This window comes from Falco naumanni, chromosome 2 (assembly GCF_017639655.2).
Source record: "Falco naumanni isolate bFalNau1 chromosome 2, bFalNau1.pat, whole genome shotgun sequence".
Taxonomy (NCBI): Eukaryota; Metazoa; Chordata; class Aves; order Falconiformes; family Falconidae; genus Falco; species Falco naumanni.
The window spans coordinates 30,753,271-30,781,048 of NC_054055.1; the positions used below are offsets into that span (position 1 = coordinate 30,753,271).

Consider the following 27,778-nt stretch of genomic DNA (forward strand, 5'->3'; position numbering starts at 1 on the left):
AGACAAAGTACCTTAGAATGAAGAAGAACAACTACATTATCTCCTCCTATTTGAGTTAGTGACTGATTTGCTGTGTTCCCCCCCCAACCAATTAGAAGCACTAAGAAGAACCAAACAGCTATGGCACTAAAATGAAAGGAAAAATAGAGTAGAATATCTTTAAAAACAGGAGGCTAGTATTAGACTTCCAGATTAATTAAATCAGCTTATGACACCTCCTCGACCGAGTCAATTTTTACTCCAAAAGTCTCCCTTTCACCAGTTTCAACAGAAACTAAATTTTTGTAAAGGTTCCCTGTCTACATCCTTGCCTGTACTTGATGCTTTTCTTTGCCTTTCTTCCTTTTTGTGTTCAGATCTGCTCTACCTGCATTATTAATTCAAGCAAGCTTGAAGCTCTTTTCTCACCTCCATTTTCCTTCCTGCAGACTAAACTGTTCCCTGCAAAAGTGCCCTCTCTTTGCTTGTTCTGTCTTTCCTTTTTGCCTTCTCTGCTTCCTGGTTTACGTGCTCATCTTTCTTCTATTTGTACTTAACCGTAGTGACTTGACTGTAGCAGTGGGACTGTGCTTTCTTTCCTTTATTTCCCAGAATTTGTAGTTAGTAATGCTTTGAGTACCAGAGACCAGATGATTTAACTACATTTAAGACTACAGGGGTACATTATATCACCCAGTCTGACCTTGTGTTCACCATTTTACAAATCATTAAGCCATTTCTTTACTGAGCCTGCTGACACTTTAGGCAGACAAAAGCATTTCAGTTTTCAGGAGACTAAATTGCCGTATGCTTCAGGCAGGGGCATCAGACAGAGGTCCCACTAAGCCCACGGACCCTAAAATGGTAGCAGATTAATGCTCCTGGACTATTTACATGTTTCATCAAGATCATATGAACACTGGATGACCAACAAGGTACCCAAACTGGAAACTACGGGAAGGAGAAGGAACACTGCTTTGTGCTGGCGAGAGGAAATGCAGATCCAGATGCATTTGCTGGGTCAGCTGAAGTGACCATGACCACACTGATCTGCGTCCTAAACCTCTCAGCAAAAACAGAAGCGAACCCTGAGCCTCCAAGATTTGACTCTCCTTGGCCAAGTTTGAAAGGCAAACCAGTCCTCATGCTGCAGAGAAAATGTTTCTTTTCATCTGAGTTGGGGCTGGAAGGGGAAAAGGAAAAACTTTGTCCTAACCTCAGATCCTGTAATTATTTTGACTCTGCAGCTTAGTAACACCCACCCTTGCTACCCATATATCTAAGACGGGGTATTTTCTGCATTCCCAGCTCCTTGCTTCAGGTGCAGCTGGTCTCCAGCATCCTGTAAGAAGGCACTGTCTCTGCTCCCCAATACCCATTGGGTCAGTTATGCATCATAGAAAAATCTCTCTTCCAGATTTCTGCGTTCAGCTATCTTGAGTGTGAAGTCCAACTACAACCATACTTTTTCATGCAGATAACGTACATGTTCTAAATAAGCTGAGGCAAATATAGGCCCTTTTCTCCTCCTCATGGCCTCAGATAAAAGGGCATAAAGAGATGTGTTCACGAGTCTCACAGACACCCGTATTATATAATACACTGAATAAACACAGAGGTTTTAGCTATAAGATATTGATTCTTTTTGCTGTATAACATATTTGCTGTTGTCCATGTATGCATGTAACCCTCATGCTGCTTCCCATCTTCAGGCATTTTGCACTGCAAATGCCCAGCACAGAATGCCTTTATGTATGCAGCTGGCAGACACCTGCACCCCCAGGCTGACTTCTGGCAACTCCAAGGATGTATTCAACAGTAACATACTGACCTTGTACATAAACGACTGCAGCTGAGTTCATGAAACCAATAGAGGGGTAACTACTGCCTGACTGCAGATCTCGAGTACTTGTTTTGTACACCCAGTGATGGAGAAATCTCCAAGGCAGCAGAGACCTGAGCTTGCAGGTAGCACAGCAACAGGTTCATAATTTTTAATGGTTGGGTCCACAAGCAATCTTTTCTCAGAACCAAGGCTTCAGGTAATAAACCATATTTCCTAAATATGATCATACCACTCCTGAACTCAATATCATGGTTGCCTGGTATAGGTAAGAAGAGCATTGGCCGATTAACTCAGTAAATCAGCTACAAACACCCTCTAACGAAAGCTGTGATCAGTTAACATTTGCACTGTTATTTCAATGGTTTATATAGCAACACTAGACAGCAAATAGCCACCCCATAAACCGTATAGGTTCATTAACACAATAACTGGCATAAAAGCCTTACAAGTACTATCTGGCTACCTTGTTTCAGGCAGGATTAGCATAGACTGGTAACAGACCATGCATTTCTCAGGATTTTTATTTGTCTTGGCTTTCCGACAATGTCGTTTGCTTCTTGGTGCTGAAGATGGGGGAGGAGGAGGGCTTTCAGCAAGAAATTGGTTATTACAGGGTGAATCAGGTACCCGAACATAGACGCTTGGTCCATTCTGGTATCTCCTAGGGTGCCCGCCTGGCATTCCAGGAGGACACAGCCCTCCTGTAGGTCCTGAGCCTAATCTGCCAAGACACCCCTTCTGGGCAGCTGAGGCACCCTTTGGCATGTAAAATGGCAGTAGGTCTTACGCTTAAACACCAAGTCACTACCTAGGTGAGATTACTCATTTACTGTCACCTGTCTTCCTCCCAGGTATGTCTGCATGTTGTGTCCCCCCATTCCCCCATGTAGAGTAGCTAGGAAATTCTGCCAAAATGTTATGTTGCCTTTCCTACCCTCTCCAAAGACATTCTCATAACTTAAAGAAGCCATCTGTGCACCTTCTTCTCTCTGCTCACTATCCGTGCTTCCCAAACACACACGGCCAAGCTGGTCTCATAGTTATTAACCTCTCCTGCTTCCCGCATTGCGCTGCCAGGAGTGCAAGTTCATTAGCACTTCAGCTGTCTCTGTGCAGATTATACCCAGAGGCTGCCAGGAACATGGACGTGACCTATAAAACTGGCAGTATATTCGGTATACCGGTATATGGTATATTCTTAGTTACATTATTTATATATTCTTCCCACTGCACCGACAAGAGCTTCCCAGAGGTCCTGCTTCTGGGCTTAGCACTGGTGAAGCAGTCTGGGTGTCTTCCCACAGGATGCAAACGTGCCCTTAAGCCTTGCTCCTGCTAAAGCCAACCGAAGCTTACCCTTTGCCTCAGCTGGTATATAGCTGCACCCTTGGAGCTAACGTGCCAATGTGGAAAAGCTACTGTAACAGAATAATTTTGAAAGGCTTCCTTGCAAATGAAGGAATAGTTTCTGTGGCATTAAACAGATTTATCCTGCCCATGAATAACTTTTTCTCTTGCACTGACTTTATCTAAGCCCCTTGGTAATTGCATTTGTAAAATGGGTTAAGAGCATGGATCAATCTGGCTGGCAAGTATCCAAGTCCTTGTAAGCACACCAAGAAAAATAAAGAGGTCACATCTTATCAGTCTAACCATGGAGGTATATTCAAACTTCAGACATTAAACTGCCTGTAATTTAACAGGGATGTTAATCTACCATTTTGTGTATAATTGATAATTTTAATCTAGAAAAAGCTGCAGTATCCATATGAAGCAAATAGAAATATTTGGATCGTTACTAAGCACTAACTGATGTGCAGGCTGAAAAATACTAGGAGGACATTGTGTGGTTTCATATAACTGGGAAGAAGTGAAAGTTATGACCAATGCTGTGGCAGTGATGATATTGTTAATAGCAGAACTCTGTGAGAAGTGAAAAGGTAGTCCTGTTACTTTAAAAGGTAGCTACTGTAATTGTTTTGAACTCAGAACAAGTTAAAAGAATATGAGTCCATGGATCACCAAATCCAGTGTTTCTTACACCTGTGCTCTTCTGTAGAATCCCTTTTCCTTAAGTGACCATCCTGTCTTGAATTAGGTATTAACCTGTTTGCATCTGCTGGGAGGCTGTTACGTAGTTGGCCATCAGTATGTACAACTGCCAACTCAGATCTGTTTTTCCACAGCTTTTTGTACCTGTGCCAGAAGAATCATTTAGTGAAACGACCGTTTTTTCTCATTCCTGTCATTTGCCTTCTGGTATAGTTTCCAAGCACAGTCAGAGCTCCCTGCAGACTTCCTTTGGTTAGGCTCAGATGACCCTATCTTCCAGTTTCCATTTGTAAGACTGTCTCTCCATTCCTCTGCATGGGGGGAGAGCCTTTCCCTGCACCCACCCCTCTCTGGAGCCCAGGGCTGAAGACAGGTGAGGCCTGTGGGACCTTGTGCAATAGCACAAGCACTTCCCATGCTCCTTAAGGGATACTAACACACCAGAGACTGCACATCTCTTTTCATGGCCATATTGCACCGGTGGCTTGTAGTCATCTGAGTACAAACAGGACATTTTCCCTTTGGTTTAGTTACAGAGCTCTACTTCTGACTGTACAGACTTGTTTAAAACCTGTGTACCAAGACCTAGTCTTCATGACTTACAATAGCATAAGTTAGATCCAAAGTTTCTGGTTTCCCCCCATTTTGCATACATTAAACTTCTTTTGCTCTGCCACACTTCCAGTGTGATAATTTCCACTTCTGTAACTTCATTCCCATTTGCCATTTTGCCTTCCTGTTCAGCATCAACATCCTCAGCGAAAACAGAAATAAAAATTAATTTCACTTGGAGGTCATGCTTAGCAGGCTTTCACTCTTTTAGTGCATATGGCTAAAATCTTATTCCGATTTTCTTTGAAGGGTTTACTTCAGCCTGCTGTTCAGCAAGTCTTGTTTCACCTCCGTACTGTCTGGCACCTGTTATTTCTGAAAATTCCCTGTTTTGAAATGGAAAGCCTTATTTAGAAGCCCTATTTATTTATTTTTTTTACCCTTCCCTTCAATTTACTTGAAGCCAATGCAAGATGCCATAAACCAAAGTTATATAACATAGCAGAAACCTCCTGAAAAAGAACAGGGAAAAAGGCCACAAGTGCATGCGGTTTCTCTGTAAAAGGTTTGTGATGGCTCTTGTAAGCTTGAGTTTACAGGTTATCTCAGGCTAACACAGGTATGCCTACAGTGCAAGCAACAACCGTGACAAACCGGTGACTGTCTTGGCAGATGGGCAGGGAAGCTGAATTGCCTCCCGAGTCCTGGACACATGCTGTTCAGCTCTGGCATGGGGTTCCTCTGCGGGTGGCATCTGCAAAGTGGCACAAAAGTTTTTACCACCACCTGGACGTGACTTACCAGCACACAGAAGCCCCATGTACCTGGATTTTCAGTCCCAGGAGCTACAAACCCAGAGGCACTGTGCTGGGGGTGGGGTGGGGTGGTACATACCTCTGTGCACACTGGGAGGTCTGTACAGTGGAAGGATGGCACACAGAAACAAGGTCAGGCAATTTGATAAGCTTCATAAATGCAATTCACTCTAACAAAACACTCCTCTTTGAAATCTGAACAACAACTTTCCAAAGGTGAGGATCTGTGCAACATGATTCAAATGTTAAGCAGCAGTAAATACCTCTGCAGTGCAGGAATGCACATTAGCCTGGCTCTGGATTGCCACAGATACCCCCTTTGCAGGGCAGGCAGCTATTAAAAGCTTGCTGGTTGTTATCCCCTTTATCTCCCTTGGATATGGCGTAGTGAAGCAGAGCATGCTGATACATTGCCCAGATATCGTGCCTACGGATGTCCTAACAAATAAACTCTCTTTCAGCACTTGGTTACAAGCACTTGAGATTAGTTCAAGAAGAGCGTCTGTGGGAATGTCTCTCTCGGGCTGCTCTTCAGGGTGCATTTCTTTTCCTTCACCACCTGACAATCACTGTGCGAAAGAGAATCAGTTTGTCACCCTGTGATGCTACATATATATGAGTACTATCACATATACAAAATAATGAGTACCATCAGAAATTCTGTTTGTCTTCCATAACAACCTAATAACAGAGAGCTATCTTATAAACCTCTGTTGGTTCTGTGCCTGTATTTCTTATAACACTACACCCACTAGCCATCATTTCTCCACTCAAGCTCATAATTCCTTGCCTCCTCATTGTTTTAAACAGCTACCTCATCTCGCACTGCTCTTTGCATAAGCTGAGGTTGACGGGTATCTGGCGAGTATCACCAACTGCTTTCCTGATCAGTTATACACACAGCAAGGGGTTTCAGGTTCTTTCTTTAGCAGTACTGTCCTGGCTCTTTCATCTAGGATAGAGCAAAAAGAAAAGCCTCCTTTCCTGGCTGCCATTGCAGCTTAAGCTCTCCTGCACAAAACCAGTAAATGTGTTTCTGTTTCTCTGGGTACTGAACTTACCTGCAAAAGTATCCTATTTCCATCGTGGTCTTCCGTCTGCCACCTGCCTTCACTGATGGGGCTGCAAGGGTTGGGCAAGAGAGGCACAAGCTGCCCCACATCTTTCACTCTGAACTCCAGCACCGCTGACTCTGTTGGCATTGGCACCTGGCCCTTCGGAAGTTTTTTTAAAGAAAACTGAATGTCTATTTCCATGTTAGAATAGACAGGAAAAACACAGAAGTCCACTTTTTTCTGACATACTGGTCTTTTCAGTATTAATTCGTACAGTTTCAGAATGTCAACAAAGTTTTCACTCCTGCAGTATATAGTGAAGCGGATAATTTCTTTCCCGTAGTGCACTGGGCGAATGGCCCAGAGAGGAGTCTCTGGAGCCAAGGTGTAAAAGTCCTGGCTGCATGGCATGTAAGGGAGGAACTTCCCATGCACTCGCTCCGTGTGGTGGTAATGCCAAGGTGGCCGCTGAAAGGTTTTGTGGAGCTGCAAGATGGGTTCTTCTCCATATTCTTCCTGCAGAAACAGAATGATGGCAAGGGCTGGCTGAGAAACACCAGCCTTACTTGGCTTCCTGCGCTCCTTGGGCATTCGCCTTTCTGAGACTCGAAACAGCTGGAGGTCTGGATGGATCCAGGCTAGAAGCTTATCAATGGCTTGCTGAAGAGTCTTGGATTCACCCGGATCTGTGATAATATGTACACTAACAAGGAATGGGTCTTGTATGCCTTCCACAGAAAGTTCACCTGAAAGTATAAAAAGAAAAACAACCTTTAAGATTTGTAACCAGGTTGTCAATATTTAGGTGATCCTTAAAGGAGAAACAGTCTACTCCGTCACACTGGGCTCCCCCCCCCCCCCCCCCCCATCTCTCTCAAGCTAACCTACAACAAACTAGAACTGATGTACAGAGATATAGCAGCCAAGAAAATAACCAGAAGACAGAGAAGTTCCATCGAGCATACCATAAGGGTTGCTGTTTCTACTGAGGTAGAATCCGAAAGACATTACCCAACATGTGTTTCTGTGTTCGGTAAGAGCTGCCCCATACAGCTGAGAGGTAGGAAAGACAAAAGTATGGACATAGAGTAGGGGTGAAAGTGGCACTAATGATGTGCAGAATGATCAGGGTGGAGAGTGTTCATCCCATCTTGTTTTAATTTGTGCCAGTTGGCTCAGGGCATGGAAATCACACCATTGAACTCCACTCCATCACCTTGACGTTGGAGTTTTTCACCCAGTTAAGAGTGTTCTGTGTCCTGGAGGCAACTGTTTTAATAAGTAAAGGCAAAGTTTGTAGGGAGAGGTAATATCTTTTATTAGACCAACTGATATAGTTATGAAAAAAACCAGACAAGCCTTCAGGCACACAAGTCCTTCTTCAGGAAAAGATATTACTTGTCCCTACAAATCCTGCACTGTTTATATCTTCAGACCATCAAGACCATAATACTACTGCTTCAAGGTTTTTATAAGATTAGGGAAGAGTGGTAAGAGAAGGAAGCACAAAAAATTACACTAACTCAGGGGGAAAAAAGAAACCTGTAGTTAGCCTTGGGAATCTTCACAGGAGCTCTATCTGTTGTTATCCCTGAAACCTCCTTGGAAGCTCAGAAACGCAGCAAGGGCTGGTTGGAGGGCTGGGGAGAAACTGTCACTTCTGCTTTGCTGGAGTTGCATGCCAACAAAGATGCATGTGAATGAAGATCCAAGACAATTTAATAAGTTATCCAGGTAATCTGGATACTTTTGCAGGAATGGTTCCCCCTGTGTGGTGTTCTGAAACCACCTCCATGTCTGTGACCCTGAGCCTGGGCACAAAGCCTAAATGTGTGAAGCCTTAGAAAGGCTTCCCAAGCTTTTCATTGTGCAGACTACATTTAATAGGGAGACACTGTCTCACAGGCTGCTTCCCCTCCTATTGGTAATCAGTACTAACCTCTCCCTCCTGGCATCAGAATAACATTCCTGTGATACTTCAGCAATTGCTTTAATGGAAAAGCAGTATTACTCAATTAGTGTATTTTAGTGGTCTTTCAATGCACAGTAGCTGCAGGACCCTGAGAAAAGCTGGATGCAACTGCATCGTTTTCCAGACATGACTGGTAAATACACCACCAGCCTCAGTTTAGAAGCTGCAGAAAGATATGGTATGCAGAACAAATAGCAAGCATACATTTTGCCTAGGGGAGATATAGAAAAATCAAGTAAAAAAACCAAAAAATACAATTACAGCAGAGTTCTCATACCTCTGCAAGAAATGGGTGATGTGGAGTGACTTTGTCAGATGCTTAATGGAAGAAAAAAATATGAAGCAAAAAAAAAGAAAAATATCTGTGTCAGTACATGGCAAGAGGCTTTGCTGTGACAATTGTTACTGGTAGGTAATTTTTTGAGATATCCCCTATGGATAGTCACAGTGTGGGAGAGAGACAAAGGGGGGGTGGGGGGAGGTCCTCTCATGGTCCTTTACATGTGGCAGCAGGACAGGAAGGAAAACAAATTGCAGAGGACAGTGATCTAATAAAACCAGAAAAAAAGTAATCACCATAGCTACGCAGTCATTCATTTTCTAAGACTGGAATAGAAGATGTTCAGCTCTTTTCTCCCTCTGTTTCCTTTGTTACGCAAATGCTAGCAAAGCCTGCAACAAGTGAAAGGCTTGATATTTATGCATATAAATGACTGCAGCTCTGAAAGAAGCCTGGGCACAACAATGTGAAGCAAAGAGCCATCGTTCCTGTCGGCTTCTTGCTCTGCATTGAAAAAAAAAATATATCTCTGAGCATGGCTTTTCTGCCCTCCTGTTGCTCAGCATGGTGCATGGATGCTGAATGGCTAAAGCATTTTTCAGAAGTGGAGCCTTGTGGGAGCCAGCCCCAGCATTAGTATTCTGCAGCCATCACTGCCTGTGCCCATCAGCACCAGATGCTCGCAGCGCCTGCCTCAGAAGACCACCAAAGCACGGCACAAAGCCATCATTAGGAGCTAGGGTTATACATACAGCAGAGCATATCACCTTTTTTTGAGCTAGATGCAACTATGCTGAAAGGGGGAAAACCTAACAAATCAGTACCGAGAGAGCTTCAGTATCTGTTTTATGCCAGCAACGATGCTTTTACTGCAACACCTTTACACCTTCCATTATGAGGCTTCTGTGTTTATGAAGTGGCAGCCATTTCTGTTTTGGTAAGTGAAAGAGAAACATAAGAAAAGCAGAAATACGAGGCAAGGAGCTAGGAGAAACTTCCCCTGAACTGATGATAAGTTGCAAATTGTTTCTATGTTACTAACAAGATATTTTTGCTTCAACTGGCAAGGAAGGGAAGGAAACGACAGCATTTCTCATGACACAGTCCAATTTGCCCCCGGCAAATTGTCACAGAAGCAAATGAAAGCTCTGCATATGTATTACCCTTCCTGTGTTACTAGTTAATCCCACAGAAAATATCAAAATGCTGAGGCATCTATTTGGAAATAAGCTCCACAGTTCTCACAGCTATTACATTTTTTTTCTTTCCTGTGACAGAAAAGGATTAGTTCTCTTCGAGTTGGCAAAGCTCTAATATTGCTAAGAGGTAATTACTACGAGGATTGAAAGAGTATTTTACAATTCTAAACTTTTTACTCCTCTGTTAGGTAGCATTAACTGTCCACGAGAGGTTAAAGCAAACACCCAGGCCAAATGCTGCGGGACTGTCACACTTGATGTCCTAAAACTAGGAGCTAAAGGTCGCCTGATATTTTATGATTGAGCTTTGGATGGGTCCTTCTCTATGTATTATTTTTATTTTGTTGCTGATGCAGTGTTGCTGAATGGAGAAAAAAAGAAACCCCTGCAAAGCAGAATGGCAGTCTTGCCCTGTGGTTCTTCCTCCCCTCCTTTCCCTGCCCAGAAACCAGTATTTTTTCATCAGAAAGACAATCTGACAGAAAGCAGTGGGTGCTGTCAAGTCCGTCTGTGCCAGCTGCCTCATTTCAGTACAACTTCACTTAAGTTCAAGCTGCCTTGTCTTGGGGACAGATGGGACAGGTACCTGTCTGTCTAGCCTGGTCGCCTGTGTCCCCTGCTGAGTGCATGGAGAGAGGGGCTGCTGGCTCTGAAAAACCTGCAGAGGATGATCTTGCCTTCCTAATTCCTTTCATAGAATCATTCAGGTTGGAAAAGACCTTTAAGATCATAAAGTCCAGCCGTTAATACAGAACTGCCAAGGTCACCGCTAAACTAGTCCCCAAGCACCGCATCCATGATGGTGATTCCACCACCTCCCTGGGTTTCCTCCCTCCTCACTCTGCAGGGAACAGTGGTGCCTGCAGAGGACAATCCTCTTGGCCCCAGAGGTGCCTAACTGGACACCTGTGACAACAGTGGCCACCTAGTGACACGGCTGATGTGGGAGGCAATGGTGCTCTACCGCCTTGGGGTGGAGGGCTAGCCACCACCCCTGAGAGGTGCCATAAAGACTGGGGTATCTGTTAACACCACCCTTGTTGCAGCTGGCCAGGAGGGCAGGGCTCCTGGCCCAAAGCAGGCACAAGCAGGTGTGACCAGCTCAGCAACCCTAGCAGCTGGGAAGCAGCTAGCCTCACCTGGAGGTACCGGGAACTGGAGCTACAGCTCCTTCTCCCTGGAGTAAGTATACATTTCTCATCAAACCACACAGGAGGCAAAACATCCCTAGAAAAACTGAGCAAGAGTTTTCTCCCATGGCACCTGAATAACCTTAGGTTAGAATAGTCTCCCTCCATTTGCTTTTTGGCCCAGGACTCTTGCACCCCTGGCTCCAGCAGGGTGGTTACTGGGTTCTCTGGCCATGACCTGGCAGTCTGGTCCCTCCTTCATGCTGTGAGAGGCCCAGGTTGCATCCCACCCACAGCTGCCCTGCACAAAGACCTGTCCCTGTTCAGGGCAGTGTTCCAACCACGTTTTTATCTCAGGAGAAGTCACCACCTTCAGAAGTCTTGATAACATCTAATTTTCCAGGCTTCTCCAGGGGACTTGGCTGGAAATCCACCGACTGCCTAAAACCAACCTGTAGCAGAACTTAGGAAGGAGATAAGTACCCGCTTCCCTGAAATGTCTCTCCTAACCCTGTGCTGGTGAATCAAGATATGGACCTAAAGACCTCTCAAACTCACCAGGAGATATCTAATGAAGAGTTGCCTATGGGGTTAGGCAAACCCGGTAAGCATGCGAGCTCGGATGGAGTCTGTGGCAAAGAGAGATTTTAGGCAGACTGGACCCTGGCCCCAATTTGTGCATGGGAAAGTGCATTTCCAAACTGTGGCAGGTATTTTCAATTTTCCAGCCACCTACATTTTCAATCTTCTATCCAGGAAACTCAGATGAAGTATTCAACCCATAAATACTTGACATAAATCACTTTTTTAGCTGACCCATAATATTGCATTGAGAAACCGAACACTGGAACGTGAACTTCCATTTTCCTGCTGCGGTACGCTGCTCCATGGGAACCAGCGCCTGAACCTGTCTTACACTGTACAGACTAGATTCCTTTATCACTACATCAGGCAGTAAGATTTCACATTTCAGCCTGACCAAACTGCACAATGCCCTGCAGGAGATGTAAATCAGGCAATGGGAGAGGGTCAGAGTGAGCGCACCAAGCTTCTGAACTGCAGCTCCCATCAAGTTCATTATCAGGAAATACTTGCTATCAGGGACTAATGAAATAACTCAAACCCAAACATTACAGATCAGCATATTTTGTTCACTGTTCATAAGTCAAAATATTTCAACTGCGGGAAGGTAAAAAAAATAAATATATATCTATATAAAAAAATCACTGTATAAATAATGTCAGAAAAAAAGCACTATAAGATTTCCTAGTTGAAACTTCCTGGGATTTCTGTTGCGCAGAAAATGTCAATATTTCCCTATTTCAGTCCCATTACAAAACACAAAGAAATGTCAAAATGGTAGCATTTCTCACTGAACAGGACCCTCACATTTCATCCGAGTCCAAGGCAAGACCAACCATTTTAGGTGTATTAACTGAATGGCTCATGGGCAGACACAAAGACAAAGCTATTTTCATAAACAAGGAGCATCAACTTATGGGCAGCTGCAACAGAAGCCGTAACTGGACACCTCTGACAGCAGAACCCACTGCCAGGTCATGCTTTGATGAATTATGCAGCATCAATAAACTTTTGAACAAGCAGGATGTGACAGATTCACCAGCTCCTCCATTCTCTTTCCCTGCTGTTTAATAGCATCTGACAAATGCAGGGCTGCAGGATAATGTGCTTCTCAGCATGCCCTGCTTTGCACACCACCTCAAACTTATGAAGGGTGTTCAGAAGCAATAAGAAAGGGGATATTCTGCACAGCACAGCGACAAGAGAAACCTCTTTCACACTCCCATCAGAGCAGCATTTTCCTGTGGTGCTGCAGCTGAATGGAGATAATGGTGCCAGGATGCCCACTCCTCCATCCGTACTAAGATAGTATAGACACAGCAGACCAGCATACTGACAAGTGTGGCAAAACAGTCAACCTGCTCTTCCAGACAGGCACATGATACAGGCTCTCTGTGTTGTTATTCAGTTGCTGAAGAACCAAAAAAAAAAAAAGTATTGAGTGAAAATAAAGCTGGAAAATGAAGCCCATTATCTGCCTGACAGAAATAAAAAGCTTTCTTTGGTATATTCATATGAACAGTCTAACGAGGTGTCATTGCCCTTAGTATACAGCACGCAGCCAACCCTGCGAGAATGAATCTTATCAAAAAGTGATACTTAATGCCCACAGAGGCCCTGCATGATCAAGCAAAGGCAATGGCAGATCTCATCATGTGGTACCTTTGCTGTTAGATGGTGCAGTGATTGCTGAAACTCCCCACTGTGCTACAGCCCAAAGTGAACTCTCATCCCTCCCCCACTAGCTACATTCCCATGACCTGCCCAAGGGTAGCCTTTCATGATCAGCTTAAGCTGCTGTTGAAAGGGGCCATCTCACTCCATTTCACATCCTTTACCTCTCCATGCACTCCTGGCCACTCGTGTAGCTACACATCTTAAGCTGATCATGCCACTGCACCCTGACCCTCGCTCTCCCATTTGCATTCATGTAGTCTATGGTGCCAAGATTGCCATCTTGGCTTGCTTTCAGAAACATATGATGGACCCACATCTTCTTCATAGGAAACACAAAAGCTATTGTGGCCCAGATTCATCCCACGGAAAGTTAGGTACCTGACAGATGTCCCTCCTGTCTGTCCTGGAGGCTGGCTGTCCTGGGCTCCTTTTGTAGTCCATGGTGAGAGACAGAATCAAACCTCAGATAAGGCACATCACTCTCCACTGTCCACAAGTGCAGTGGGAACCAAGCAACTCCAGTTCCATCTCGGGCACTTCAGCTATGCAACTAAAACTGGAGGTAAAGTTTGTGGGCCTACATGCTTATCATGAAGATTATTCTTGTTCTAGTATCTTACTGTACCACCTTGTCAACAAATGAGGCGTGCTTTTGTGATGTGCATTACGGAAGAAAGTTGCCATGTTTTCCATTACACCCTAGAAAACCAACTTCTTTGAATCCTTTAGTCAGGCTGCTGACTGCCCATAGCAAGGCAAAGAGTCACGGACTCCTTAGGTCATAGATAAACTCTCCATCCCTATTTCCCTCATCTCCTCATTCACAGTACTGCAGCTTTCTCACTTATCCCCTAACTGCATGGCTGACAAGAAGTAGTTCCCACTTGGTGTAAAGGTCTGTGTGCGTTGCCTGTGGGCTGACTGTCCAGCTGTAGGTCAGGAGAAGAGGTAACTTGAACTCACATTACAGCCTTTTTTCTCCATGGAGACAACAGTTTGTCCTGCTGCCTTTCACCCAGCTCTGATGAAACCTGTGTGAAGTTAGTGTCTCTGTAAAGAAAGATGGGACACATTGACTTCATGTTTCCCTTCAAAAAAAAAAAAAGAAAAAAAAAGGCTAAAAAGAAAGGGATGGGAGCACCACATTGTGTTTCTGGCTGTGTAATTCCATGTCCCTGACAGCAGAGCCTTCTTGCTGTGTCTGTGTGTTCTATCTTGGCTTTATGAAGCCTGTAGACATGCCAAAGCAGGGGCTGTGCTTTACTGTATATTAAGCACCCAGAAAAAAAAAAAAAAAAAGACCCCCATCTCTGAGAAGAAGGTATATGGAATCTTCATGCAGACAAACTGTAGGAAACCATGGTGGGTGCTTTTACACCACAGTTACAAGCAAGCAAACTGTTTGGCAACTCCTCACAAACACTCCCGATGATATGGATTTTTCCATCAGTGCTGTGGTCTTCTCCATGAGCTCTTTAGTCTTGCTGCATGGTGCTCTTGAAGTGTTAAAAACAATCAGAATTTCAAATTAAAAAAAATAAATCCTTATAATCTACTTACCCTCCAGAGAGTGCTGAAGTCTTACTTCAATACTCTCCTCACCACAGATTTAGCTACTGATTTGCTGAAAAGCAAGAACCCCCAAATGCTGGCGTGATCCTACACCCTTCAGGGATACTCTTCTGGATGTCAGCTGTTCTCATGTCCTCTCTTCCCTCCCACACAGTTCACCACAATTCAAGAGCTGTCTTGATTCTCAGTCTGCACGTGTCCCTAAACGAAACAGACCCACATGATTTGGTATCTTCAAACGGCCTTCGCTGTCCCACCTGCTTTCACTCAAAAGCCACAATCTACCTCTATTTGCCATCTAGAGGCCCAAATGGCTTCTTCGCATGGAGATAAATTTTCACGGGAAACCCAATACCCATAAGAGAAACAGTAAGGACTTTTTTTTTTTTTTTGGATGCCATCAAAAATATTCCTGATCTGTGGAAAACAGCTGGCAACTGTCATTCTGTGTCTTTCGGAAGACAGAGTAATCGCAGCCCCCTGAGCAGGGAACTGAAGCACAATGGTGAGCTGCTGCTCGCAGGATTTGCCTTGGTGAGTTTAGCGAAGCTACTGGCATGAATTAGCCTGGGCCATCAGGGTAAGGCACAGGACTTTGTATAACAGCCTATATTGCAGCTAAATTCAGTCCAGCAGAGAAAAACAGGGAAGGTGCATTAATTATTAATGCTCAACTACTACATTAATTTGTTTTATTGTTGTTTTGTATTGTACATAGAATTAAAAAAAAAAAAAAAAAGTTGCCTCACCTTTTAGGGGGGGTAGGGAAGACAAGAGGACCTGAAACTGAAACACTAACAGAGCAGTATTCCAAATGGCTGCAGATTTCCACTTTAGAAGAGTTAAGCTTTGCCAAGTTGCATGCCCTTCCCAATCATAAAATTTTCCTAAAGACAGACGTGGATCATTGTACTTGGCAAGAACTTAGATACCATTCTTTGCTATTAACATCATATTGTACAGTTGCAATGTGTAGTGATTCAGTAAAACTGCTATCAGCAATCACCAGTAAATCAAAAGCTGTACAACGTGTGTCAGCATTCAAACTGCATCCACCACCATACTGTTCAAAGACCTTTGAACCTTGTCCTTGTAAAACTGAGATTCTAAAAAATACGTTTTTTATAAAAGGGCAGAAAGAACATTGCCTTAAAAGAAACCAAGAAACATTGTACACTTGAGCAGCTGACAAATTTGGTCCAGCAATGGTCCATACCTCACACAATATACTCAACCGAGAGTGTGATTTTATGATGGGCTTAAGACAATTCAAGGCTTCACTGCTGGCACTCTTCCCCCCTAGTATTCCCAGCTAAGTGTTTCCAGTGCTTCCCATGTGTCAGGTCTAGGGGCAAGTTGAAACCGCTTGCTGAACAGGCTGAAAAGAAGCCCTCAGAGAAGGAGTAATCAGGATTGTGACTTCTGGTGGCAGTCAGAGAACTGATCTGGCTAAAAACATTAATTTTCAAGTAGACTTCTTTTAATCAGTTTGCGCTTTTGCACAAACCTTCCTGGTATCACGAAGAGGTGGCAGGGAAACCCAGCCAGAGGGAACACTGAAGCCACAACAAAGCATCCATACTCGACACATCTGAAGAAAAAATGGGATCAAACCATGAGGGATGGTCAAGCATTGCCCTGGTTGTTTCTCTGTAGACAATTAACAATGCACAGCAAAGGACCCACTTGGACTTGACCGTAGTGGAACACTATTTTGTATCTCATAATCCTTTCAGCTGACAGAAGTGTGTGGTTCAAAAGACCCACCTCACCCCAGCTGATGGAAAAGGGAAGTGGTAATAGAAAGCGTGCTTTGTCTTTGGTGCTTCATCCTGATCCCGGTAAGGTGGCAGACAGAAGCTGCCTGGTAAACATTTCCTGAACCTTTTAGAAATTACAGATGCAAGATTTTTTTCCTAAACTACTGATCAAAAAATATGTGGTACCAACAAAAATGAAGCAGGCAGAGGACATCTATTGCTCTAGAATGTGGCACACACCAACTATTAAATGTCCCAGTTCCCCACTGAGCTTGCATAAATAAATTCTATTTATTTATTTTTAAAAGTTGAAATTAAAGAAAATGCACCACCATAATGTACTGCAGCCATAAAGTGAGGAAACTAATTGTCGGCACTGTCAAGACAGCATGCATTTAGTAGAAACTGCCTTAACAGCTTCAGCCTTCACAAGTGTTTTGTCATTTGACTCAGTGAGTCAGATGGCTTTTCCCATTCTACCACAACTACTGCCTCCGAGTCAGGAGTTGCCATGGGACAGGTTTTTTTTTAGCTTTGCTGTTTGGCCTTTAACAATTCAGACAGACGTCTCAACACTTTCCACATCATTCTCGTCACTGTACCAGCTGAACTTGGAATGCCAAGATCTTTCCTGCAATCTACTGCCTAAAGTAGAAGACCCACTAAATGACTGCCTAGCTCCTTGTGGTTTTCTGGGACAGCAGCAATAATACTTCCACAGAGGGAAATTCAATCCACATCACCTAATAATCCAATTTAACTTTCTCTAAAATCTTTCCTGTAAATTTTTACTACAATTCTGTGGGACTCGATAGCTCAGTGTCTACCAAAGATTTCCTGTTTCTGAATCTGTTTGGTAATGAGAGAGATGAAATATTTGCCTCTGTGGTTTTGATTATGACTATGTGTGCTTTAAAAAGGAGCTAGAAAAGCATTCAGATTGTCATTCATACACAATTATTTTTTTTTTAATTACTAGTCCAGTTTTTACCTGCTTTGTCTACGTAACAGGAAAAAACCCTGACCGCATGTGGTCAGAAAACATACAAAACAACAAGCCCAGATTTTTGATAGTTCTGATCCAGTAACCATTTAGAGTACAGTTACACCCCTTTGATACAGAAATGCCAAGCTAGCACTAAGCCAGTAGGAAGTAATTTAACCATAGGGGACACAGTTTGGTGCATGCTAAATGATCCTGAAGAGTGAAACTCTGATATTAACGAAGAACAGAAACGTGGGCTACTCCAAGCTAAATACATTTAAACAAGAACTTCAGCCTTCACAAGGGGAAGGGCATGTTTGTGGTTAATGCCACGCACTTGACATGCAAAAATCAAACCTAAATTTGATTTCAAGCACAGTTACACATTCATTTGTGCATGTCCTTACACATGTCTGTGCTTCATTTCTTTTTTATCTTCTCTTTCTGGCCACTGGCCATCTTTAGTCATGTCTTTAGGGAGATATTTCCTCTCTGCATTTATGCTCCTGGACAACCATATGCAGTAAGACCAACCTCAACACACTGTCTCCCTACTAGAACAGCATCCTAACCTCAACTTCTTGAAAGGTAAAAGTGCAAATAACAATGTCAACTCAATATCAAGCTCTCTAGCATAGTTTCCAGGCAATGGTGCTTGGCAGCAGTGATAACTCCGTGCTGTTCCTGTCATAGGCAAGGGTCCATTTGCAGCTCCTGAAAATCAGGATGCATCATCTGTGGATGCTTGTGGATAGGACTGGGATGCTGATGGGGCTGGGAGTGGGAATGGTGCTGTGTGATCAAATACCATAGTGAAACAGGAGGAAGTTGAATAAAAATTCTGCAACCTAGACAGAAATTAGGGACTGGAAAGCAGCAGGGCCTGCTGATGTTGCTCTCGGCTGATGATTCAAACTGAAATACAGGAAATTCTTTTTAAACAAGAAGATGCCTTTTTTACCATGAGGCTGGTCACTTACTGGAAGAGGTTGCCCAGACAGGCAGTGGGGATATTCAGAACAGAATGGGATATTGCCCTGAGCAACCCACTCTCACTGCCCCTGCTTTCAGCAGAGCTTTTGGGACTAGACAGTCTCCAAAGGTGCCTTCCAACCTCAACTTTCTGTGGTTCGGTACTATACTTTTCTATCCTGTATGCAAGCTTTGCTCCTTCATCACGGTGGAGCATGATCACAAGCAGCTCCATAAACATGTTTTGCACAGCCAAAGACTGCTGGGCGGTATGTATCAATAACATTTTCCTTCTTCACACAGCCACAGTAGGAAACAGCACTGCTCTTTACCTCTAGCAGCATAACACAGGCCAGGCAAGATATAGAGAAGATGCTTACTGTATTTTCCACAGGAGCTGACACTTTAGATTTCACTGCTATATAAAATACCTGAATTTGCAACATTGACAGATGCTGCAGGCTAAGAGCTCCACATGATTTGGGTCCAATTTCCTCTTCCATTTTTCCTCATACTTTAATTAGTCTCCCTTTTATAATAACACCTTCTGGAAATATAGCATGATGCTGGCAAGCCCACTGTAAATTGTTTTTACAATTGTATTTAATACAGCTTGTTGCCAGCCATTGTAAAAGCATCTCAGTTCTCTGTGGAAATAAGAAACAATAAACTACACTATACCTTTGTATTGCAGTAAAAGAATATAAATATATCCTTGCACTTATTAAATTACATTGTTTGGAGAAATATGGAGAAATGGAGATGACACCCAGTCCAGCAGTGCCTGGGTCAGAACCAGTTTTAACTAAACTAACTTAAAGTAGGTGATTGTATTACAAAATTTTAGCTTTTTGACAGATTTTTAAAAGCCCAAATCAAACCCAGCCCCCTTCCTGCTCCTGGTTAGTTTCCATCACCTTTAACAGTAAAGGGAAGGCAGCCAGATTTTGAAATGATACACAAGTAACAGGAAGCAATTTTTCCATATGCTATTGTTACAAGGCACCTATAAGTCTGCTTAATACTATAGATCCTTACACTCCAGTAGCTCCCATTACCTCTGCAACCAGGAAGGCTTCATCTTCTGTTTTTTGTCAAAAGCTCCATTAGTGCCCATTCTGAGACACGATCCCTCAATCTCTGAGTGTTTGGTAACAAAAATTCTTACAAGTTAGAAATGGGAGAACTTCTAGAGACACTGACTTTGCTCCCCTCTGTAAAGGGCCTAGTGCTCAGGCTGGATCTGACTCTCTCTTTTATTCACGGATACGTTTTCCTTTTCACATTTCCCTCCAACAACACTTACAATCTAACAAGAGAGGGAAGAGGAAGATTCTTGGCAGGTAACATCAAGAAGCAGATGTCATGGTGAGAGGGAAAAAAAAAAAAAGAGAAAAAAAAAAAGAGACAAAACAGAGCAAAAGAGAGCAGCAGCACATTGTCACACGCACACAGCATGGAAGTGGTGTGAAAACTGTCATGTAACTGTGCCTTGGCAAGCTCTGAGCATCAATGGGCAAGGTGGCCTAATGCTGACCCCTCCCAACCTACCTGATGGACTGCATTGGTACTCAAGTAGCTTTTGATGGGTCCTCAAAATGACAGTGCATACAAAAACATAATCTCTACTTCTAATGAGGCCCTAACTTCACAGCTGGCTTCAAAGTAAACACAGTTACTCAAAATGAGAGCAAGTAAACACAGCACTGAATCAGCAAAGAAAGGTAATGCAGCTCCAAGAAAACAAAGATTTACCTCAAGTTCAGGACAGCACTAGGTTTTGGGCAACGGTTTTTTTCTTATTTGAATATTGTCACTTGGCTACATGCCATTAACTTACCCTAACTGTCTTAAATGAGGATTGCTAGGCGTCTAAAAAAAGACTGGGAATAACTCTGAAAGAAAAAGGACATAGATTAGGGTATGTCATCTTGGACTAGTTCAGGGTGCATACACAAACACTAGGTTTCAAGGGGCTTTTCATAAGCAGCAAGTACTGTAGTGCTGGTGATTTCCCATTCCCCATGGCCAGATCCATCACAAAGAGCAAACACCACTCAGGATATAAAATCTACAATCCAAAGAGCCATTAGGGCAGCCTATTTCAACACACAGCTAGTGCATGGAGGTAAGATGCAGCCTTAGTACCTCACCCTGCTTCTGGAATCAAGAATAAGAGAAACTTTGCCCTTACTAGCCCTCCATAAAGACTGCAAGTTTTGCACATGAGGGCTTTTAACGCTGGCAGAGAAAACAGAGTCCAAAACCAGCCCAGGGAGCTGATGCAGATAACACTGACAAAACACTGACCAAATCCCAAAACAAAGATCTGAGTTTATACAAGCACAGGAACGGAATGCCAAACTGAAAAAAATGTATTAAAAAGAAACATGCTCGGTAACTCACATATTTTTAAATCTGCCAAAAGAAACTGTCTTGCGCTTCATTTTTAGAACCAGAAAGTGGGTAAAATTCCATGGGTTAGGAAGCATGCACAAAAATCTCAATATCCCAGCTCTCAGGTTTACCATGGAAGAATACAAACAACTGAAAAGCACCCTAGCAGGACTCGACCGTTTCCCAGCTGCTAAATGAAAGGCAGGGGAGCAGGGGAAGGAAGGCTAATTACCAGCTTTCTGACTGCAAAGCAGGTGAATGACAAGCCCTTTACTTCATTGAGAAGCACAACGTGAACCACTACATGCTACACACTTTTACCGTCTCAAATGCTCTAAAATCTGCCACAAACTTGTATCTTATCCCATAATGCCACTTTTATGTTTCATTTACCAATGTAGCTGGAATGGTACGAACATGTATCTAGACAGCTCCCTACTGATTGCCTAGCTGAAAAGTGTCGGGGGGGTGGGGGCAGCAGAATAATCACCTCCACAATAATTTCTAAGACAACCTGGTTCAACTGGCTCCAGAGGTATGGAGCCTAACAAAGTACGGAATATTTCAAATGTTACAAATCACAAAAGTCTTGCTTCACAATGCCCACTCCTGGTTTGAGCCTTTCTGAAGAGCCATTATCATAAATGCAAAGATTATGCAGAGGCGGAAATAAGCAGTCCCCATTAAAACTCCTCCTCCCTGGTCAAAAATCATCCTTGAAATACATAGCTCAAAGCAATTTGAAGATAATTAAAATGTTGATATGCAGAGACTGTTGCTTATTGTGCTGACCAACACCAATTAATTATTTCTTTGTGATTCCAACTGCCTGTATCCATATGCCACCTATGGTCTTTATATTTTGGGATTATGTACTTTGGGTAAAGGTCTCTTCTGTGTGTGTAAAGTGCCTAGCACAATTCCCTCTCATGTATGAACAGGGATCCCTAATAGTAATTGAAAACTGTAATTGAAAATGTAATTGAGAACATGAGCGAAAAGAAGCTTAACACATTTCCTAGATTAATGAGGAGCACACCAACGGGCAAAACATCCTAGTAAGACAAAGCACACCTCCTGCTAAAGAACAAAGGGAAAAGTGGCTATACGCAACAGAATTCAGGGGAGGCGGGGCGGGGAAGTCAAAATAAATTTAGCGTTTCTCTTCCTTGGAATCACACTGCTGAACTTTTCAAAATGTACCACCTCAGACCCCAGCATCCAGCAGACAGGTTTGCATGGCCTGCTTACTCTGCCCAATATGAAAAGGCAAAATGGCACACAGTCACCCTGACAATAGCCAGAGCCCTCACAGCAGATACCCACTGCATTTTCTTGCAGAAATAAACACACTCAGCAAACTTTGGTACTCTCTCTCAAAGTACTTGCTGTATAAAGCCACAAACATTAGATGAACGCTGCCAGGAAAAAACATTTTTGGATTACCCACAGCCAGGACACAAGATCAAAGAAGAAAAGAATTGAGATGCGGCATAAGACCCAAGGTCCAATCAACCCACCAGGCAGGGCTTTGAACTGCTGAAGCATACGCTGCCCATGATAACTGCTGCCACATGCTTAGGGAAAATAAGTACTAGAAATAACGCATGTACAAAATGATCCTTCCATTGGCATTGTCCTGGTTTTGGCTGGGAGAGGGTTAAATTTCTTCCTAGTAGCTGGTATAGTGATTTAGTAGCACAGTCATGTTGATAACACACTGATGTTTTTAGTTGTTGCTAGAAAGCGTTATTTTATAAGTCAAAGACTTTTCAGTTTGTCATGCCCTGCCAGTGAGCATGCTGGGGGGCACAAGAAGCTGGGAGGGGACACAGCCAGGACAGCTGACCCCAGCTGACCCCAGGGCTATTCCGTACCATACGGTGCCATGCTCAGCATATAAACCAGGGGCAAAGCTGGCCGGGCATCGGTCAGCGGGTGGTGGGCAACCGCATTGTGCATCACTTGTCTCTATATTCTAAATCTTTGATCATAGCTATTGTTTTCTTCCTTTTCTGTCCCATTAAACTGTCATTATCTCAACCCACGTGTTTGCTCAGTTTTACTTTTTCGATTGTGTCCCCCACCCTGCTGCAGGGAGGGGGGTGGGGAGCGAGCAAGGGGCTGTGTGGTGCTTAATTGTCATCTGGGGTTAACCCATGACAGCCATAAAGCACCCAATAAGATTTTACTTCTGACTGGGGGGGGTCTAGAATTCCTGTCTACTTTTGCAGTGGTGTAAATTCCTGCAGTTTGTTCAGCTGTTGGCATCGCAGCAAGTGATATAGGCAGCTGTATTTAATTCACCTGCTAAATCTCTCTTATCCTTTTCTTGGCATGTCTGTGGAAAACCATCGTCCGGTGGAGTTCATCCAGAAATTTAGAAGGTTGTTCTTTTATTAAAAGCTGAAATTGAAGCTTCATCGATACCACTGAATAAGACCCCTATAAAACCAAATTAGCCCATGATCCCTCTGGTTTAGATAAACTCCACTTCATTAGAACAGGAGCTTCAGATGAAGCAGCTGTAGGAAACAGAGATTCTTTGCTTTGTAATTTACAACACCTTACTTTGTATTATGTTAGGGACTAACAGCATCATTGATTAGACTGCTTTCTGTATTATGGATGATACCACTTGCTGAATCTTTCCCTCAGAGAAATTAAAATGGGGAAAATAAGGTGATTTGGCCTAGTATCTCTTCCCCAACAATATTTTCTTCAAATGCATTATGCACCCCCTGACTGTCAGCCTCCAACACGAAAGCATTTCTATTTTGCTGAAATTCTTTTGTGTAGCTGTTTCTGTTATCTTGCACTGTCTAACCAAACCAACCACGCAAACCCCACAAAATGCAAAGTTAAATGCTGCCACTTGTGAAGCTGTATCAATATAACTTGCCTTGGAAGCAGAAAAGAGAAAGAAGATGACTGTCCTGCCCCCTAAACTTCTGTGTCTTTGCTGGAATGATAATACCTCCTTGTACTGACAAATTACTGGTGCTGAAACACCCCTGTAATCCCCACATATTCTGGACAGCCCTGGCCAGCAAGACACTGAGGTGACCACAGTTAATGTGACACAGTGTAGCTGCCACACAACCCAAATTTACGCTTACAAACAGTTCATGTAATAAAAACAAAGACTTACAAATGTAATTTGTTACCTTTATTTGTAAAAGGTGCAGGCAGTAGTCATGCAAAGTCGGTAAGGGACCAAAACCAGATTTTTAGATGAGAAATACTCTACTTACACCTTGTCTTCTGAACTTCTCTGCCAAATAAGCATTTCTACTAGGAAAATAACTACGAGTCCCCACCCAAAAAACACAGGAAGCTGGCAGCGTACTCCACAAGCCATCACCCAAAATTGCGAGCTGAGGGTGTGGTGGGGCACACATCTGGTGTAACCAGTGAAATCCAATACGCTTTTACTATCCCAGAAAAGTCAATTGCTTGGGTTTTGCCTCCCAATCATTTAAAAAATTATGTCTGACAGTGGGAATCCAGAAATCTACTTAAACAACAGAATTCAGAGAGAATTTAGTTCAGCATTTTCCTTTCTCAGACACACACACACTCTGAGCAGATGGAGGAAAGACAGCGAGCTCCCTGCTAGTCACATCAGCTCAGGAGCCAGACATTACGAACACTGTCTGATTCAGCTCTTGTTGAAATCAATAAAAGCCCACCGCTGAAGACCATGGGAGATGGAAAATAACCCTCTCCACGCTTCAGCCAGAATGTGTGAACGAGAAAAAAAACTGACAGCTTTCTTCCCCTCTGATTTTCATGGCGCTTAAAGATCCAGATTATAAAACACAATTTGTCATCTGTGAATTTTTGATCTGCCTGCTTGGCATAAATAAAGCTCACGTCTACATGTGAATCAGGGAGACAGGCATCACCTTGCACTTTGACAAGACAGAGATACTAGTAGCTGTGCATGAATAAGCACTATTGCATTTCCAAGTGCATTGGATACAGTATGTCCTACAACTGAGAAGATGGTTGGAGTGGGTAGATAAAGGACTGAAAAAGCACTCCTTGTTCCTTAAAGAACTGCCATTTTGCGTTGCTGAAAAAAAGAAAAAAATAATCCAGACACCAGGATTCACATTTTATCAGTTGGATAACCTGAAATTCAACTGGCTATAGTAAACAAATAGAAAGATTCTGACATTTACTAGAGCATCTATCATATCTGAAATCAAAGAAATGCTTCACAGAATTTGCACTCAAGTGCTTCCTTGGCATCAGCTTACAATAAGTGTTCAAGTATTCCTGCATCCCCCAGCTCTAATGACATTCATCACTGCAAACTCATTTGGCTGGAGGACCCATTTACACTGGCCACGTGTTTACAGATTTTGTTCTCATTTTGCCTTGCATTCTTGTGAGCTCCAATATTTTGTGACTTTACACGTGGCTTGTATTTTGGTCATAAACATCCAACCAGTTTAATTTTCCATACTGTTCCTAGACATAGATCCAAGAAAAGAATGAACAGGGGCTTTACTGTGTCAGAGTGAACTCCATCATAACACTAGGCTGATGTTAATAAATATTAGCAGCTAGAAAAAAGAAAATATGAAAATCCATTTCAAGAAAAATTCTCAAAGTTATACTCACTGCTGGTAGAGGACATACGGCTGTACTCAGACCTGCAAGACAAAGATTTCAGTTAGACCATATTAAATCTAAAAGAGATAATGAAAAACATACCAAATCTAACTCACATTGCATATTAAAACAGTTTAACAACCATTTAGCATTATTTTTGTGCTAAGATAATAACTGGAACAGGTTTTGAAGAGAAAACCCGGCATCTCGTGGATTTTGAAAACACCTACATAGAGTGAGTAAAGCAATTAGGGTTTTATTTAAGGGATATTCAGGCTACCTAATTTTAGGTGTAAAAATTAAACCTCAGAATGCTCTCTACAAGAACAAAACAGGCTGCTTCAGAGATAGGTTAGGAGCAGAAATCTACTACATTTTGACTCTGCTCCTCATCTTCCCCACTTCATGTCCTCTAAATGCTGTTTTGCAGACTTTTTTTTTTTTTTTTTTAAGAGAACTCTACTCAAAGAGCAGAGCTTTTATTGTTCTTTGGTCACATCTAGCAGTGAAGACACAAAATGACTACCAAATATAAACATCTAGATGACAAAGCTTTTTGCTTTAGGAAAGACTTTTCCTCTTCAAGACAACTCTCAGTAAAACTGGTTCTACTACAGAGCATTCTGGATAACCCATGAGAAATACAGAGCAGTTTTTTCAGCAACAGTGCAATTAACTTTGCAGTTGCATATAATCCCAAACTCCTGAAAACCTGATTCTGGGCTGATTAAGACATGGCCCGTTTACATCCTAAAGGTTCAGAAATACTAAGGTAAAACAAATATGCCATCACTGAATATTAAAAAAAAAAAAAATAATTTCCACTTCTGAGGCCCTATGTCTGACTTCTGAGTGTTTGGTTTTGGAGCTCACAGTCACGCAGCCTCCACCCCTCCATGTGCTGGCTCCCCAGAACAGACCCCACTCACCGGAGCTCTCTGCCACAATTAATGCCTCACATGTAAGCCCTGCAGTGCCCTGAACATAACAGGCAAACCATTCAGGGAGCCGTAACAGTTCTTGGATCCAAACCTAAATGCTTGTTTTATATAAATAATTGCAACAAGTTTGCAATATTGCTTTAAATAAAAAACAAACAAACATGTGAGCCTTGACTCCCAAGATATTGGTCTGGAAATGGATACCATCCTAAGCATGTTCTCGGGATACTTCATACTCTAGGCTCTCAGGCATCCAAGGGAATAAAGGACATCAACTCCGTATAACTGTAGTGGCCACTTTTGATTTTAATATGGATATGTCTCTGCAGAAGAAGCTTAAGCAATTACAGTCATCCCCGTATTTCACAACCCCGTGCTTAGCACTCAGTGTTCTGCAGATCATATGCTAAGACTGCTACTTTAGGTGAAACAGACCATGAGAAACTACCCTCAACTCTTCTTGCCAATCCTGCTGGACTAGTGAAAGATGACACAAGCTGAATTTTTCACAATACTATGGAAATATTGCCACAAATACTGTCAAGTTCTATGAGGTTATTGTAGTTTTGGAAAAAGGTCTGTGCAGTTCTGGGGAGAGAGTTGCGGATGGGGGCTTGCATCTCTCTCTTGCTCTCTCCTTTGCTAAAACCTGCACCCCCAACCACTTCAATAACAACAAGGAGCAAGGACATATCTTTATCACACATGGCAGAGACCACAGGATCAGGTCATTAGTAACCCCCCCTCAGTCACCTCATATGTACCTGCTACATTGTCACAGCACTCTCAAAACCACCAAACTGCAACAAGGGCTTTACATCTCATACCAACATACTCTTCATGCCAGTCCCTCTGATGCCTTCTCCTTGTCTCACCTCATCCAGGGCATGTGTTCTCTCTGCTTCTTCCTCAGCTACTCTCTCTTCCTTGGCTCTCAACTACTTCACCAGCCACAGCTGCACCTTATCTACATTGGCCAACCCACAGTTGTATATTATCAATGGTAATTAACACAGCTTCATTCCACTGCACTTCCCCGCCCCCACTTTTTTTCTTATGTTTTTAACAAAGATTACAACCTTTTACAAATAAATTTTTCATACAGTCCTCTAGAATTCCTCTACACTGCATAGCACTTCCTCCATGAATAAATTGCTGTCCCTCAACCAACCTCCCCCAGAACCCTTGTGTAGCTGGGAATGGTAAAGGCAGTGATGACATGAGCTGAGAAGGACACCTCCTCCTTCCTACTGCTGGGCCACGTACGCACCGCTGGCCCACCTCTGGGCAGGGACCAAGGGGAAGCGACCCCAGGGGCTGGCTGAGTAGTGCTGTGTGGGCCATAAAGCTGCATGGCATTTTCACCAGCAGACCATGCCGCTATCATTT

At 43.0% G+C, this 27,778-nt stretch overlaps 1 protein-coding gene across 2 annotated transcripts in view; it reads right to left on the minus strand.

The window, feature by feature from the left end:
- The window catches only part of FAM124A (family with sequence similarity 124 member A), a 54,199-nt gene that overhangs the window by 7,963 nt on the left and 18,458 nt on the right, over positions 1 to 27,778 (minus strand). For both annotated transcript variants that reach the window (XM_040584381.1, XM_040584380.1), the window contains exons 2-3: positions 25,458 to 25,489; positions 6,306 to 7,045 (exon numbers count right to left, since the gene is read on the minus strand). In XM_040584381.1, the coding sequence (XP_040440315.1) occupies positions 6,306 to 7,045; positions 25,458 to 25,489 (772 nt within the window). The remainder of the gene's footprint in view (positions 1 to 6,305; positions 7,046 to 25,457; positions 25,490 to 27,778) is intronic.